General features: G+C 32.8%; 3 protein-coding genes across 3 annotated transcripts; all 3 read right to left on the bottom strand.

Annotated features, from left to right (window-relative positions):
- Positions 1 to 360: 360 nt before the first annotated feature.
- On the bottom strand, positions 361 to 7,960 carry HELRODRAFT_179399 (hypothetical protein; the record flags this gene model as incomplete). Its single annotated transcript, XM_009028257.1, has 14 exons — positions 361 to 579; positions 1,025 to 1,173; positions 1,404 to 1,534; positions 1,788 to 1,925; positions 2,032 to 2,075; positions 2,138 to 2,286; positions 2,538 to 2,665; positions 2,856 to 2,990; positions 3,224 to 3,324; positions 3,474 to 3,539; positions 4,072 to 4,176; positions 4,484 to 4,570; positions 4,984 to 5,116; positions 7,212 to 7,960. 14 exons carry the CDS (start codon positions 7,958 to 7,960, stop codon positions 361 to 363), a joined length of 2,334 nt encoding a protein of 777 aa, XP_009026505.1.
- Positions 7,961 to 8,806: 846 nt separating this feature from the next.
- HELRODRAFT_179398 (hypothetical protein) lies at positions 8,807 to 12,032 on the bottom strand (the record flags this gene model as incomplete). Its single annotated transcript, XM_009028256.1, has 3 exons — positions 8,807 to 9,470; positions 10,172 to 10,322; positions 11,903 to 12,032. 3 exons carry the CDS (start codon positions 12,030 to 12,032, stop codon positions 8,807 to 8,809), a joined length of 945 nt encoding a protein of 314 aa, XP_009026504.1.
- Positions 12,033 to 14,006: 1,974 nt separating this feature from the next.
- HELRODRAFT_179397 (hypothetical protein) lies at positions 14,007 to 16,387 on the bottom strand (the record flags this gene model as incomplete). The annotated part of the gene is made up of 4 exons (XM_009028255.1): positions 14,007 to 14,108; positions 14,414 to 14,862; positions 15,377 to 15,445; positions 16,138 to 16,387. The coding sequence occupies 4 exons, from the start codon at positions 16,385 to 16,387 to the stop codon at positions 14,007 to 14,009; spliced, it is 870 nt and encodes a 289-aa protein (XP_009026503.1).
- Positions 16,388 to 17,934: the final 1,547 nt, after the last annotated feature.

Here is a 17,934-nt window from a genome sequence, read left to right as displayed (position 1 = left end):
ACTGAACGAGAGGTGTTCCTCAAGAAAAAATGGGCGGGGAGATGATGAGGATGAAGAAGATGAGGATGAGATGATGGAGTCGTGTTTCAATAGATATTCAAGTACGAAGTTATAAAAATATCACTTCATTTTTTGCTTACTACTTATATCAAAAATATTAATTTCATTGATAATTTCATGCCTCTTATTCTTATTTTCATTACTTATGTTATTATTATAAAAAAATATTACTCGTTACCATTAACTAGTATTATTACTGTTGTTACTACTGCATTAATGTTGCCGTTGTTGGCGATGCATTAATTAATTTTTAACCAATTATTTTATTAATTAATTAATCATTTAATTAATTAAGTAAAGTTAATTTTTAACGTAGGGCTTGATGGGCTTGTTGACATTAGAGAAGTTGGTAGCGATGAGAGATGATTTGGTGTTCTTAGAAGAGCCACTCAACTGCAAACTTTTGTCATTGGACCGACGGAAGAGAGTTCTGATCTGTGTTCGAACCTGCTGATTGCGAACGCAGTGGAAGAGAAATATGAAGAGACCCTGCATGCTCGTGAAGACCACGAAGACTACCTAGCGATTGATTGGGTCACAAAATTTAGATCAATGAAAAAATGTTACCGTAGATTTTATATAATTTTTTACAATTAAAAATTTAGCGAAAAATGTTTAAGCTTTTAAAATACAAATAATAATTTGATATTATTTTGGCTACAACACAAAAATATAAATAAAACAAGAAAAGACAAAAAATGAGAGTTTCATATCATAAACCGAATTGATAGAATTTACATTTTATATTAGTAAAATGTAAATTTACTAGTAAAATGTAAATTTACTAGTAAAATGTAAATTTACTAGTAAAATGTAAATTTACATGTAAAATGTACATTTTAGTGAACATTTTCGGTATTCAATGAAACTGGAAATCGAATTAATTCGAACATAACACTGAACAGATGAAATGTACATCTGCAACAACAATAACAGCAAAAGCAACAACAACAACAAGACATACCCTAACAATTCCTTGGAACATGAGCAGGTTTCCATCTTGTTGGTTGTTCTTGATGACACCGAACGCACTGAAGAGCCAGGGCACTCCCAACAGCACCAACAACGTGAAGGCGCCCACCAGACGAGATTTCAAATTCTTCTTCTCCAGGTCTGATAATAAACCCATGCAAAATTATTAAAAAAGTTTTTAATTTAATCTAAATACGTTACAACAAAAAAACTTAAATAGTTAGAGATAAAAAAACGAAAAAATTACTTGCATATAACTTTCACAAATACTAACAAATTGAATACTTTAATTAACAACATAAGAGCTAGCAAATTTAGAAATATTTCACTATAAATATACGAGGATGAACTGCTCGCATTGAACTTTGCACCTTTGCCCTGGTTCGGATCGTTCTTCCAGATGATTCTAAGAACCATGGCGAAGACGATGCTGTTGTGGCTGATGATAATGACCATGGGAATCAGCCATGCAAAGTATAATGTCCTATCCTTTAAGGCGCACCTGAGTGTGCAGCAATGCGACAAGTTCGTCGTCGGTGACGGTTTTGTTTCGGTTGTAATTTAATGGAAAGTTTTATAACAGTAAAATCGAAAATTGTTTCAATTTTTTTAATATTTAATTTTCATTGCGTTGCATATCGGTTGCGTTGTCATCATTCTCAGAATATTGTCTACAGAATATTTTAGTATAATTATGATTGTGATTATACTGGATCAAATACTCCATCAAATTTCAAACTTGACTAAATACCAACTTGAACATGCAACGGTTGTACGTGCCATCAAATGCCTTCCTATCCACCAAAAGAATCACAATGACCAAGAGCAGTGGAATGCCTGAGTTCAGTTTATGTTTATCGTCATCATCGTCATCATAGTCGCCATTATCACTGCTGTTATTGTCGTCGTCATAACCATCATCACCATCATCCTCACCACCATTCTCTTCAAAGTAGACACAGAATTGCCGTGCTCCTCGTCGTTTTATTGCAGACTGACCAGGTTCGAATACCCGTTGTGTTCATCTGCCGGTTCAACTGCGACTGGAAGATTACAATAAGTCACATGCACATGAAACAATGCGGTGCTCAGCGTACATACAAACGTGTCTGTACAATGCACAGTGTACACATTTCATGGCGCAAAAGTTTAAGTGCAAGTAAGCAAGGATCCACTTTTGAGCAGCAATAAGTTCGCCAGCTGCATAATAAAAAGCAACCATCACCAGTGGTCGTATTTTGTGGGAGGCCAAAGCTTTTGTTTTTTTTTTTATTATTTTCGAATTGACAAAATAATCAAATCAATGTACATTGTACATATTTTACTTTTGTTGCTGAAAATTCAATAAACAATCAACAAAATACAGAAAGTTGTTGCTAAATTTTTGCGAGTGGTTTTTTTAAATTTTCTCCTAAATTAAAAACTATTGGGGAGAAGGGTGGAAGGCATCAGCCCATCAGTTCAATCTCAGTGGTGGTCATTGTTATTATTTAATTTTGACGTACCCCAGGCGAGGAGGGCAGCGATGCGAATGAAGAATCTGACGTGTTTGTGGAAGACCTTGACGAGCATGCGGTGCATGTTGTAGGCCTCCACACCGTTCCACATCAGTGTCACCAGGGCCAGGTAGTATCTGATGGTGATGTTGATAGTGATGATAAAAGTGATGATCACAATAATGATGATGATGATGATGATGATGGTGGTGGTGACGATGGTGGAGATGATAAAAGTGATGATGCCGATGATGATAATACCATTAATAGAATGATTGATTCTTCAGATTTTAAAACTAACTAAGCAAAATCAAAAAGCATAGAAACCTGAGGAGATTATAAATCTTGCACTCCTTCCTTATGTGAGACCTGTTCTCAGCCACGTAGAGCATGAGCATGAAGCTGATGAGTGCCATGCAGAGGTTCAAGAGAATCTGCGTCGCTGCTCCTTTCCTCGCCTTCCTTCGTCGCGTCACGTTACGTTGAAAATTATTTTCTCAATGTTAGAAACGTTTTTGTAAATTTTAAATTTTATTCACGGAGTAGGTAGGCGAACTTATTTAATAATTGAAATGTAAAAATCTGCATAAATTTTATAACTTATTCGGCAGAATTTCTATGTTGGAGCGTTTTAAAAATTGGCCGTGACAATCATCGTAACGACCAGAAATGAAACATATGAATGAAATGCCGACCTGATGATGGAGAAAGTGAGAACCGTGATTACAAGGGCTGCCAGGGAGACCGACCTCAAAATCATGTCTGCCAGGTGCAACTCCGATGAATACGGAAAACCCTAGTACAGTTCATTCAATCATCACTAACAACTTCAATAACATTCGTCATACGTTTTTGAGTTAATAATTTTTTCAATTATAAGCAAATATTTAACAAAATTAAACTTTAATATATAAAATTAGTTGACGGACGAATAGCTGAACTAACGTAGAATGAAGCGAGGTCAGTGATGGGAGGTTGAACCGGAGGTCGAATGGTCATCTCCGGATCTGGCTGAAATGTGGGTGAACAAATTGTAAGTCACATCATTAATAAATAATTTTACTGCATTTTATATTCAACAAAATATTATTTCAATTGATTTACGTAAGATTATAGGTATCTATCTAGTTGCAGTCGTTTCTGTGTCAAATATGTTATATGAGGGCATACATTAGTGCCAACTGTTTTATTAATACTTTTGCTTAAAAAGTATCGCTATTCACTAAAATTTTATATTTACTTAAAATTCGCGCAACCGACAGTGATACTAGTACTTCATTATATTTTTTTTATGCCCACACATGACCACAATTACTTTTCACGACGGTGTAATCTAAAATTGTAAGCTAAAAATCTCTACATCCATACCAAGTGCAATAAGTGCAAAGAAGCATAAGACGAATTTGTTCAGACAGCAACGCGTGACAATGCAAGGTAGTCTCCGAAAAATATTTAAAATAAATTCTTGACATATACTGGTTTTGACATTACATAATTTTATATTAATGATAATAAAAATTATCATTAGAGTGAAAAGGGACACCTTGGTTATAACGAAGACTCCGATATATCCGCCATTTTGGCAGTGACATGTGACGTCATTTTTTAATTTATTCATTTCCGTTCTACAATCGAATACCCAGCCATCCTTGAATTTTAATGTATCATCGTTAGTTACCGTACCAATACCACTATTATTATTATTATTATTATTATTACTACTACTACTACTACTACTACTACTACTACTACTACTACTACTACTACTACTACTACTACTACTACTACTACTACTACTACTACTACTACTACTATTACTACAACAACAACAACTACTACTACTACTATTCAACCATTTTCCACCAAAATCATCCCCACGATTATAACTGAAACCACCAATACTTCATCTTTTCCAGTACTAAAAAGTTAACAAAATTGAAAAAATTTACATGAACTTGGAACTTCACATCTGTTAGATGTTCATTCCTCCCTCCATTCGATGACAGGTAGCGCCCACAATAAGAACTTTCGGAAGTGGTTTCCTATAATAAATTATTAAACTTTAAAAAAAATAAGTAATTAATTTAGATAATTTATAATAAAGTTCGTTAATTTTCAAGTCAAATAATATAGATCGTGCAGTGGATTCGCTCATCATGGAAATTTTTCATAGCAATTGAACTAGAGTACGTATAAGGTGAAGCTGGAAGCCTTTGTGTCATAACCACCCACAATTCATATTCCAAACTTATCTAGAGATTCTATACTTAAAATTTAATAAAAATGTTATGTTAATGCTGATCTTTATTTGGTTAAGTATGAAAAATGCAACAGGGCAATTTTATTTTAAAATTCTATGGTGGCCACTCCAAAGATAAATTGGTTACAGAATTAAATACACTTTTCCTATTCAGTTTAAATAAACATGTTTCAAATTTATGTCACCAAGACTTACTTTTTTGATTAATTCGCTTTTAAAATTAATTTCAATATTCGTTGTTTCTGGTGCGCCATTTTCTCCATAGGTGACAACGTCAACAAATAAGAGCGGACTGATTATGTGCAATCCGATTGTTTGAGATTCCGTCCTGTTCAGAAAGGAAAATTTCAATCACGTTACTTTATAAGCACTATGTGGTTATATAGGTACCGTTTTCATCTGACATGATGTGCTGGTTTGAAGATATTATTAATAAATTTATATCGTATTAAAATTGTATTCGAATTATACACAAATTTTGCCTCGGTGGTAAAATTCGAAATCGTACAAATTTTCCGCATTAAGTCAAATCAATCAATCAACTAGCGCTATTTCCGCGATGTCCAACAGCGCTCCTCAATGAATTTTGCAAATAAATGGGTCTTGAGATACGCTCTGAACTTCGTAAGTGATGGAGAAGTAGTCAGAGAAGTAGGTAGAGAGTTCCAGAAAAAAGGGCCAGAAAAAGTAAATGCCGATTTAGCAAAAGAGTGTTTAACACGAGTTAGGAAGAAGTGAGAACTAGAAGACGATCGTGAATCGGGGCGTTTAGGTTCAATTAATATATCTGATAAATACTTAAAAAATAATTTAGATTGAGACTTATACATAATTCTAAAAATTATTCTATATTTTATAGATAGATAGGTAACCAGTGCAAGAGAACAAGATATGGAGATATATGAAAAAAGAAAGGAGCACGAGCAACTAGACGAGCAGCAGAGTATAGAATCAGGAAGATTACAATAATCAATCCTAGATAAGACTAACGAAGTAACAAGAAGGAGAAGAGTAGGATCATCAAGAATAGTCAAAAGTTTTTTTTATTCTACGTAGATGAAAGTAAGAATTTCTAGCAACACTATTAATCTGAGAAGAAAGAGACATACTAGAATCAAAGATAAAGCCTAGACTACAAAATTTGTGAGAAACATCAAGAGTTTTAGAATCAGGTAAGATAATAGGAGGAGGAATAGTAATAGAGTGTTTTGATTTCCTAAAGCAAATTAATTCAAATTTGGAAGGATTAAGTTTAAGACACATAGAGTCAGACCAAGCGATAATTGAAGAAAGACATAGAGATAGATTATAGAACTCTATTGAAGAAGTATAAATATAAGAATCATCAGCATATAGTTGACTAGTGAAACAGAAACTTTTTGATCGTTGGTCTACATTGGGCTAACGAAAGTGCATCAAATCATCTTTCGTTAGATAAACTTCATGCGTTGAATTTTTATAGTAAACAAATTTAATTATCGGCAGTGTAGCATTGACAACAAAAAGACAAAAAGTTTATTTTTGTGCGAAGCTTGGAGGTTATTTTTGAAAAGAAAAAAAGAAAAATGTTTTTTGATGGAGCACCACTTACTAAAAAACATTTTTGTATAAAATAATTATATTAGTTTTCTTCTAATGGAAACGTTGCATCAGTCATAAAAACAGAATGTGGAAGGCGAAAAGTAGTGGACAAATAAAATGAATGCCGTAAAATAAAAATGAATGTTTAAAAATTTTGGACCTAAAAATTTCGCAGCATTTTGTCAATTTTACTCGTACCTTACCATTCCAAAACAAAGAAGTGTCATGTCTCAAAAATCATTTCGGAAAAAGTTGACCAGTTTGAAAACTGTCCACATGTATATGTGAAGTGTTCATGATGAAGTGCAGTACTTACTCAGGCAAGTGTTTGTGTAATTTCAGAACGTAATACAACAAGTGCTTTGCTGAAAAACAATTTTGTAAAAGTTGGATAAATGTTTCTATAGTTATCATATCCTTGTTAATTAAATGTGAATGCAAATCAGTTGCGATAAATGAAGAGTTTGTTTTTTATTCGTTGAATAACCGCTCAACTTATTTGCAACATAGCCAAATAACGTACATAAATGTGCCTATCACATTATTAATTTCTTTTACTATTTGCTCATTCGATGTCGAAATTATGGCGGAAAGTAATAGTTGGCTGATTTTTGAAAGACGGATGCCGATTTAAACATTAACTCAAACATGCACATAAAACTAAGTACCAGGTGCTGGAGCTAATTTTCGGATTGATCTTAAACGGCATACAAATCCCACTAACGTGTTTAGCATTTGAGATAATAGTTTGTGCAGTTTAACACTTTACTCTGACGTTAACGACGCGTGACAACGACATTATTCATTTTATACATTGAAATTTAATTTAAAATTGAATTCACCTTTTAGGGCCATTCGAATTTCTTGCAGTGTCCGTGTTATGCTTATTATTGTTATTTTTGCTGTTATTATTATTATTACCGTTGTTTATATTATTGTTGTTGTTGTTATTATTAGTGTTTTTGTTATTATTATTATTATTATTATTGTTAATATTATTATTATTGATGTTGTAACTTTTAAGATTGTTAATATTCTTGTTACTATTTTTACCTTCATTGGAATTTATGTATTCTGATGCCATAAAGTTAGGAGCCAGAGTTGACGTTAGAGTAAGCAAGGATGATGAGAAGGACGGTGACGACGAGAGTGGCGAATGTGGTGGCGATGACGGCGATGACATGGATAATGTGTGTAACGCATGTGTCCTTGGAAGCGCGACGGCCGATGCTGGTCTGGTTATTGGATGCAAGGGCTGGGACGGTGGCGATTTTCTTTTGACAATGGCTGGTCTGAATAATAGCAAAAATGATACAAGTGGATTTAAAGATGATCGTGATGACGTTGGAATTGTTGACGTCACGTTGCTGTAATGAATCATTTTGTCTCTGTTTACGTACACACTCCAATTACCAATTTCCTGTTTACTTTTGTCATCATCATCATCAACTTCCGCAAGGAACCCTTCCACGCGATACGTTTTCGTTAACGGCATTTCCGGTTCTAGCACATTCGTTATTTTCTGTTTTGAACCATTAAACGACATACTGTTGAGATATTCGTAATGAGTGACCTTATCCGTTATATTCATTTTTTCAAAGTGAACGAATAATATTGATCTTATTTTACTGACTGTTTCAGCTCCTGCAATTTTTTGATTTGATTAGAAGCATTCATTCTCAAAATAACATGAAAAAATGGTTTTAAAAAGCAATAAAATGCTATTTTAGTGTCTCCAAAAGTGCCATTTCAATAAAAAAAAACAAATGGGTCATTTAAATAAAACAAGAAAATATTTAACTCGTCGAACGCAAACCAAGAGAAAAAATGAAAAATTGAAAAGACAGTAGAGACAATGTGGAGAACAAAAGTAGTATTAAAAACCTCTGATGAATATTTCGAAATGTAGTATTATTACTGTTAATAACGAGCGTAACATTGGGGCAATAAAGAAGTGCAACGTCAGAGCGCTAATGTAAACAAATGATGGAAAAAATTCTTCGTTATTTCTGTTGGCATGTTTGGCCGGTTGATATGCATTTAGAACTGTTGGACTGTCGGCTCTTTTCATTGCATACTGAGCAGTACATTAATGAAATTATTGAACCAACCACAACAATAGCAGCAGTAACAACTACAATAACCACAACAACAATGGGAAGATACGCTCCTTGGTTCAATTTTTGTAGAATCAACAACAGCAGTTAGTAACAAATGGTTTAAAGGGGTTTTTTCATAATTATATAACAATTTCGAAACTATTCAAGAGTTATAATTTATAATTATTGCAATTTTTCCATTATAAAGTATAAAGGCAACAATCATATTAAAAGTAAATATAATATATTAAAATTTCAATAATTTTAAATAAAATTGTAATTAAATGCGAAAATTGATCTTAAAAGCATTCGCTCAAAAAATATTTAAAAAATTTATATTAACAACCTCCAACTTTTTCAATCTTCAATGTAACTGATTTGCCGTGAGAACATTTGAAATAGTGCGATATGCGTTTTGCTTTGGAGTGCTTATATAACAATTGAATGTTCTGTCCTGGAAAGTAGTCTGTGTGTTCCACATTTTGATGCTGGTGTTGTTGTTGCGTGTTACTGGGATAAAGTGTGTTGTTCGAGTGTTGTTGTTGGTGTGGCTTTAGATGATGTTGTTGACTATTTTGTTGATTTAGCTTCAGTTGGCGATGTACTTGATGTTGTTGATGATGTTGTTGATGTTGTTGTTGTTGATCTCTATTGTAATGCCGATGCAATTTGTTTAGTTGCTTGTTGGCCTGACTTTGTAGCTTGTTGTTGTTGTCGTCGTCGTTTGGCATTTGATGCAAGTATGGAGTTTTATGCAAGATCTTATTGCTATCGAAGCTTATATCAGTCTCATCACTGTTGTCTTCGTCGATGTTGCTTGTGTTGTAACGATCGATGCTTTCATTGTCATTTGTAATTTCATTATTATTATTATTATTATTATTATTACTAATTATATTATAATTATTGTTGTTGTTGTTATTATTAATATAATTAGGTGACTGCACTATCGTTTTCAATCTCATAATTGACAAGAGGGGCTCCAAATGTAACTTTGCCAAACTGTTGAGGGTTGCATTAAATGAAATAAATTGTGTAAATAAATGTGTGTATGTGTGTTGAAAACTGTACAACTTTTTCAATTTTCCAATAAGAAAGAGATATATGAAAGACTGATGAAGGGCCGATATCGTCTGGTGCTGGTAAATAGAAGCTCATAAAAAGTTTATTGAGCACTATCAGGAAATAATTTTTAATTATCAACTATAAAAGTAAGCACTGTCCTTGTCACGCACGTCAATTAATTATTACTTAATTACTTAATCGATGCATGGATTGCTAAAACATCATTTGTATTCATTAAGCAACAGTAGCTTGCATATCAATCAATTGAAAAAACCACATTGCTATACTGTCAATAGAGCAATGTTATGTACTCTGTTACCAGTAGCATTTCATGGAGATCTTTCTCCTACGATATAAATCATCAAAACATATCGATATATGATTATACATTATACTAATATGAACGCTACATTGAAACTACACAGACATTGCGTGGTTGGGTGCTAAGCAGTTTTTCATTCTTTTGTTATCCGATGCCATATAAACTAAGAGACAATATTTATTTTTATTTCTGCGTAATATTTTGACGTCATGTTTGATTGAATATAGGCGATAAATTAATTAAGATTAATTTATTAATAAATTTTTAATCCATTGAACTATCATCGTAATATTATTTTGTTCAACATCTAACTAACTTCAAAAGTTCGCTGGGTTGGAAATTCCAATAATTTTGAAATTTCAAATTGAAGGCAGTATCAAGCAGGCTGAGTGACGTCATGTAGATGTCGCTTACGTCATCAGATTGCGTGGCATCTCGAAATACCTGGTTGTATAAGCAGCTGAAACCTAAATGTGGATACGTGCAAACCTTATGTTATGTTTTATACTATTATGTTTTTATTATTTACATATTTAGTTTTTAATTGCGCGGCTTTTCTGTAAAATAATTAAAGATACTGCCCATAAATTTGGTGGGAAGTTTATCTTATTTTAAACTTCAGCTAATTCCAATCAAATATTTTTATGGATTGTGTTATGAAGTTTGCTGCAACATGGTGGGGATCTGATTGGCGAGTTTGTTTGTTGTTTGTTTGTTTGTGGTTGGAGGAGTCCAAGAGTTGATTATTACATGGGCGATTTTTGGTTGAAACCGAGCTATCCCATCAAAAACTAATTTCTTGACTTTGACTTTGAATGAATTGGTCCAAACGTGATGGCATTTGTAACGCATTGTGATTCAGTGTGCGCGCTTAAGACGGCTGCTATTAGTCTCTCTTTTCAGTTTTTGAATGAGAAATTTTTTTCATACTTTGAAACAGAAAATAAATTAGTTTTATGCTGGTTTTCAGTCATTCATTATCAAATAAATAATTAAATAAATAAATTTTCATGTACGTATAAAATGTCGCGATAGAATAATTAAATATAACGAAAGAAAATCATTATTAAATAATTAAGTAATTTTACATCTTTTTACAAAAAGTTAATTAAAACATGGTAAATAATTTTGATCTTGCTTAAAAAATCCAAAAAAACGTACAATTTAAAAGTACATTGAGTGTTTTTTTTTATCAAATTCTCTTTTATTCATAATTCTATTTTATATTTATAAATTTGTTAACATTTTTTAATAATAAAAAAAAATAATTGTAAAGTTTTTCATGAAAGAAAAAAGTAATACAAAGCTCACTGGCAAGTCAGCCTCTCAAATGTTGATGTACTTAAGAAATGAATAAATATTTTAGGAAAGTTGAAATAACAACCTCCTTCATTATGACGTCACTCATAATTTTATTTCCATATATAAACGCAATTTTAATTCAAAATTTTAATTTAGCTTTCTTCATTAGCTGTCATCTGAATTTGCTCGTTTGATGTGACGCGCAATGTTAATTAGCAATGTCCAACAATGGCGTATTAATGCAGAAAAACACAAAAATTCATCTCCAACAGTTGGATGATATATTTTTTATGCTATTTAAGTTTGTTTCATCTGTCATTTTGTGAATTTTCGTGAATCAGTCGTTCTATTTTGGATGTGCGTATCTGTTTGATGTGCAGGCAACCAACATTTCATTATTCACTTCCACGTCTAACTTAACACTTGAAATTTTAGAATTATACCGCTGACTCAACGAAAATCAAAAATTTTACGTATTTTTATAGCTTATTCACTCAACCATTTAACCGTCCAACTCTACGTACATCCATCTATTTGAGCTTCAAACACCCATCTATTCATTTAACTAACTATCCAACTATCAATCCAATCACTCCCAACCATCCATCTGTCTATATTTTATCCAACCATCCATTTTGACATTTGTCTACATGTCAAAACCATTAAATCAACTTCTCATTCATTTATCCATCTACCCATTCCATTCATCCTATTATCCATCCATCCATCCATCTATCTATCAGACCTTCTTCCATGAGCAGTGCAGTGTAAAAGGATAGAATTTCATTGGAGATGACGTCATCAGTGTACTCGTCCTCGATGTCTCGCAAGCTCCTTAGGTAGTTCAGCGTGACGTCACATGGAGTTTTATTCATGTGGTACTATAATGTGTGGTGTATTGTATAGTACTCAAGTATGTCATATAGTAATGTCGAGTGTCGTGTCGCCTGTCGTCGTGTGGTACTGTCGTGCGTCGAGACGTACAGTTGCATGTGGTGTGGTGTGGTCGCATGTCGTGTGGTACTGTCGCTTGTCGGTTGTGTAGAACGATCCATGTATACAATGTTAGCCCTTTTATTGATTTTGCTATTTTGAATTATTTATCGCTACTTTTTTATCATGTAACGCGTGTAATGTTATTGTTTAATGTTTAGTCTGTAATATTCAAATGAATTAAATGTTGGCACTTATTACATTGTTTTTCATTACTGTCAGTTTCATACAGAAATTCCTATATCCAAAAAAGTTGCAAAGTTCAAAGAATTAACGACAATCGTAAACTTACGTGCGAGTGATGGGACATCAGCTGTTGTGAAATAACGTGTGATCGAGATTTATTGGGAATATGAAAATGTTTTGAAAAAGTAATTAGCGCTACATTAAAAGAATGTTTAATTTTTTGCACACCGTTGCAAGCAAAAAAAAATTTAAAAGTTTGAAAATTATGAATGAGAATTTGAAGTAAACGCAAACATGGCAAAAGAGTTTTGAGAAAATTTCTTTCAGTTGAGGTGGTGAAAAGTGACAACTATCATGCTAAAACTCAATTGACGGGTGACTTCGTAAAAATGTTTTACTAAAATACATCGAGTAGTTCCTTCTTCCGAATGTCATACTTTGACAAACAAGTGGTGAAAACTGATGTGCATTTACGCTGCTTACGTAGGCTGCGATGTGTACGCAATCATTATTACACAGAATGTTAAATAATTAACTGAATGAAACAATATGTTTACCAGTTTCGCGTTTATCTCAATTATCTCGCACGAAATTAAAAATTAACTATCATGTCAACATTGAATTCAGTAAAAATGATTTTTCTCCAAGGCATATAAAACAACATTATGCACGTCTGTTGGATTGTGCAAATGCTTGTCGACGAGTTGGCAGTTTTAATTTAGTTTACTGCAATAAAAACGGTGCGCCATGCGATGCAATAAATACAATCAAATAATTTTAAACAATTTTTCCTTCTGACAAAAATATTTACCACGAGTTAAGCCATATTACGGCTCGCCTATGCAAACATCGGAACAAGTCGTATGCCGTTAGATCGCATAAATTTGAAATGAAAACATTCCAGTGTCTTAAGCAGGGCATCGAACCGTAATTTTTTTTCGTTTCGGTTTACGGTTTCGTTCAATTAGCAAAACGAATTTCGGTTCGGTTCCGGTTTTTGTTCCTGAAATAATATCGTTTTTTTTTTGGTTTTCGGTTTCGCTCCGAAACTTAATTTTTTCAAGCATAATTTCTTAAACGCATGTAACGGACATACGGACATCTAACTATCACCACAATGCAAATTTGAATTAAATTTTAGATTGTGAATAATAAGAAATCAATAACAAAATGTTTTTTAAATGTTGTCAGTATAAAAGGAAACGTTTCTAATATTTTTTCAACAAATTAATACAATCATTACAAAGATATTTTGAAATCACTCATATAAAGATAAAAATTTCCTCTGATTATTAATATATCTTCTAAAATGTTTTCATTGAAACCACTTCTGCAGTCTCTGAGTATTAATTTTAATCTACAAACAGATGCTTCCAGGCGCACTTGTGTAGCTGATACTTCAAAATTTTGAAGATGATCGCACTTGATCTCTAATTTCTCCGATTATACTGGATTTCTCTTCACGTGGCAATTCTTACTCAAATTATCGGCGAACTCGGTTGGAAAAACAAGTGAAAAGAGAGATAATAAATTTTCAAAGATAATAAAAATTATCATAAAATTTCAAAAAACGAAATATTATCTAAATATTTTTTTTTCTGAATTTGACAAAAATATTTTCTTTTAAAATTTTAGCATCGAACCGTTATTTATTTTGTTACGGTTTTCGGTTAAACTAGCAAACAATATTTCGGTTCGGTTACGGTTTTTGTTCCGAGCAAAATTTCAGTTTTTAACGGTTTTCGGTGACTGTTCAGTTCCGGTTCGATGCCCTGGTCTTAAGTCAGTGTGTGCTCTCTTCAAAAAAGCAGGCCTTTGATAACATTGTATGAATCAACAGCAATCCTCTTGCCAACTTTATCATTATTGTTACTCTTATTTTTTCTTTTTTAGTCCTTTTCTGTTCTGTCCTCACTTACTTACATCAACACCATCACTATAGATACCACATTCATAGTCATTTTCATTCTTATTGTCATCCTTAACCCAGTCAACATTTCAAAGATTTGATCATCAAAACAATCGCGCAAATATTTTTCATCACCACAACGTATTTCACCATAAGCATAGTTCTAACCATTCTGGACTCCTTGATGATGTCCACCTGTACTTGGAACGGGGGTCCAGGGCATGCCCCGTCATTGAAGTTCACCCATCTTGAGACAATCTGACTCTTGTTAGTTTCATTCAAATCGTTGACATAATACATCATGCAGTCCTGGAAGATGTTGTAATCATCATCGTCCTCGTCTTTTGTGTCGTTCATCAGGTAGCTGTTGTAGTTGTTGCCATCATCGACGTCGTAATTTTTGTTCAGGATGAATCCGTTCAAGTAGTTAGCATGATATCGGTAGCTGTTGTAGTTGTTTTTGTTGTTATTGTTGTAGTTATTGTTTCTGCCTAATTTTCGACTCTTGCTATTTATCACATTCTGCTTGTCAGCTTTGACGTACTTCAAGTTGCCAGGGAAATATTTAACCACTTTATTGACGTAGTGGTATTTGCACTTTTGTACATGTCGGTCACCTGCTTGGAAAAAACTTATCTGATTTTTATGTAGTTATAAAGAGGAGTGGAAATTGGTCGTGTAGCCAGAATTTTTTAAGGGATGGCTGGCTCGGAATTTGAAATTTTTTGCTCATTTTACATATTTTTTTTAGCTATTTTTCATAAATAAAATTAGTATTCTTTCTAAAAAAATTTGACCAGATTAACAATTTGGCATTAAATTAAATATTTATCAATTTAAACGTAGAATTATCTATAAATAATTTTTGAGTTTAAACACTTAACTCTAATAAAACTATTTTGGAAGCTGCTACCCTAAACCTTTTTTGGCTACACCTCCGATATAAAAAAAATATATTATTTATGATATAATTTGAAATAATTTAATATAATTTTTCAAATAGTTCTATTTTATTATATATCTATTTGATATATTATAACAAATAATTATTATTATTATATTACAACAAATACAGTTTTTTATATAAATCTTGTTTTCAAATAATTGTTTCAGAATTAAATAATGATTGACCTATTGTTATCTTCGGCCAGTAGTGTTCACCCTTCAGACCACCATCTGTTGTTACGGCCCCGCACTGATCTGATTGTTATTATGACGAAACAACAACTACGGTAACTAATTAGAATATCAAATGACATCACAGTTATTAACGTGAAAAGTTAGAAAAGTTATTGAAATTTAATGATATTGAAATTACTTCAGTCCTGAACTGTTCGATCAATTTCCAATCAATCAATCAATCAATCAATCAATCAATCAATCTATCAATCAATCAATCAATCAATCAATCAATCAATCAATCAATCAATCAATCAATCAATCAATCAATCAATCAATCAATCAATCAATCAATCAATCAATCAATCAATCAATCAATCAATCAATTTATCATAACATAGAGTAAACAGAAAATAATCAGACGCAGTAGTCGTACCTCATATCACCGTCATCTTTACATCATACCTACAACACCATCTTACGTCATCATTAGATCATCTTTACACATCAGCAACTCACTATACCAGCTAAACAGTAAAAAACATCACGTACACGTCATCATCTCCACATTATCGTGGTATGATCTTAAGATCATCTCCACATCATCCTCACATCCGGTCCACATCATCCTTACATCATCTCCACATCATCTCCACATCATCTCCACATCATTCTCACATCCGGTCCATGTCATCCTCACATCATCTCCACATCATTCTCACATCCGGTCCACGTCATCTCTCCGTCATATCATCCCCTCCCAAGGGACTGACCCTTTCTGCATTCGTCCGGCATATCCTCATAGTGATCCAACCACTGGACAATCTCTTCGGAGTACGAAGTGTTCAGCTCCACAAATTTTAAATCCACGTTACATGACGTTTCATCTTTTTCACATTTGGCCACAAAATTTTGGAAGGAATTCCGATCGATGGTCGGTAGAGATGGTTGCAGGCCTCGGATGACGAAAAATAGGATGAGATGTGCGTGCACGTTTTGACGAATTTTACTGAATTTCAACATCGTCTATGTTTCTTTATTTTTTAATAAATTCACATCAATAATACCTAAATATTTTTTCAACTTAAATTTAAACTTAAAAGTTTATCACAATTTAGTTCAAGTGACATTGACGGTTGGACGCTGAGGACTGTGTTCTGCTTATATACATGTGTTTGTAAGCCAGCCAGCCATCCATCATTTAGGACGTAGAATTATTCACGAATAAAATAAGAATAAAATGATATTTGTTGCTTATTTTATTAAATTCCAAATTAGTATTACTGTTGTTAATATTATATATTTTTAATTATTACGTTAAAATCCATCATTATATGAAATTATTTATAACAATATTAATTGAAATAGGCTTGCATAAAATTGCAGAGGTTTATATGGATGCGCGTATATGCGGAAATCAGACTGATGCATGTGTTAGGACTGGATAGAAACAAGCAGTAGGTAGGCAAACACGTTGATGCACTGCAACTGTGCCTGTGTTGCATATGTTATGTCGGATCGAGTAGGGTACGTTAACAGAGTAACAGTTTTGAGATTACACACTAGAGATTCATGTGCTGTTGATTTGACTCTAAATAAAATTAATAACATGCAACTAAATTAGATGGTAAATTTCTATGTAAAAGTCATTCTATAAAATGAAAAATTAAATGTCACTATGCAATTTATTAATAGAGTAGATAAATGCGTGCGCGCATATATACAAACATGCACATCAGATGTAACTATAAGCGCTTACATGATTTCCGAAACATATTCACCTGGTCCAATCAAACACGAGAAAAAAACTTGTGGAAAATGATAGCAAGTAAATTGGCAATTTGTAATGCATTATACATGTCATTGAATGCATTAGGGCTGCGGAACCTTGGAGAGTATATCCGTAGAGTGTACTGGAATGTTAGTCATAGTTCTTTTTGTCTCATTGCATTACGTGCATTTTTAAATAATGATTTCAGTGCATGTCATTAGCTGGAATGAATGTATAGTGTTTTGGTAATTAAATGTTATGTGGTTTTATAACAGAACATTGTTCAGTTGCTTTCTGTTTGCACATAAAAACATTACAAAAGTACAGCGATTTATCTTCATTTATTTGACTCGCAGGTGTTTGTTTGAAATTTAAAAAAAAATTCTACCTTTATAACATTTTAAAATTTATAATCATGTACCGCTTGTTGTACACAATCTATTCTCACACGTCAACATAGGACATCCTACCATAGCCATTGAAAATTATTAAAATCTTCATTACTAATCCACAATTTAGAAGTTAATTATTTTAAATTGAGTAGACGTCCGCTTGCGTGCAATTTTTACAGATGAGAATGTTCTCCAAAAAACTGTGGATTCGACGAGAACTATCTAATCAAACTAAATCGTTTTTTTTAAATTTCTCGCACTTCTGAAACTAGTAACTGTGATAGTTGTAAGTTTTTCGAATGTTCGCCGAGCTTTTAAACATATTTGATAATGTTTTACATATTACTTTTATTTAGAAGTTCTTGATGATTTTATATTTTCGTCTTTATACAACGTAAGGAATTGTT

This window comes from Helobdella robusta, assembly GCF_000326865.2.
Source record: "Helobdella robusta unplaced genomic scaffold HELROscaffold_54, whole genome shotgun sequence".
Taxonomy (NCBI): Eukaryota; Metazoa; Annelida; class Clitellata; order Rhynchobdellida; family Glossiphoniidae; genus Helobdella; species Helobdella robusta.
This window is presented reverse-complemented; position numbering and strand designations above follow the sequence as displayed.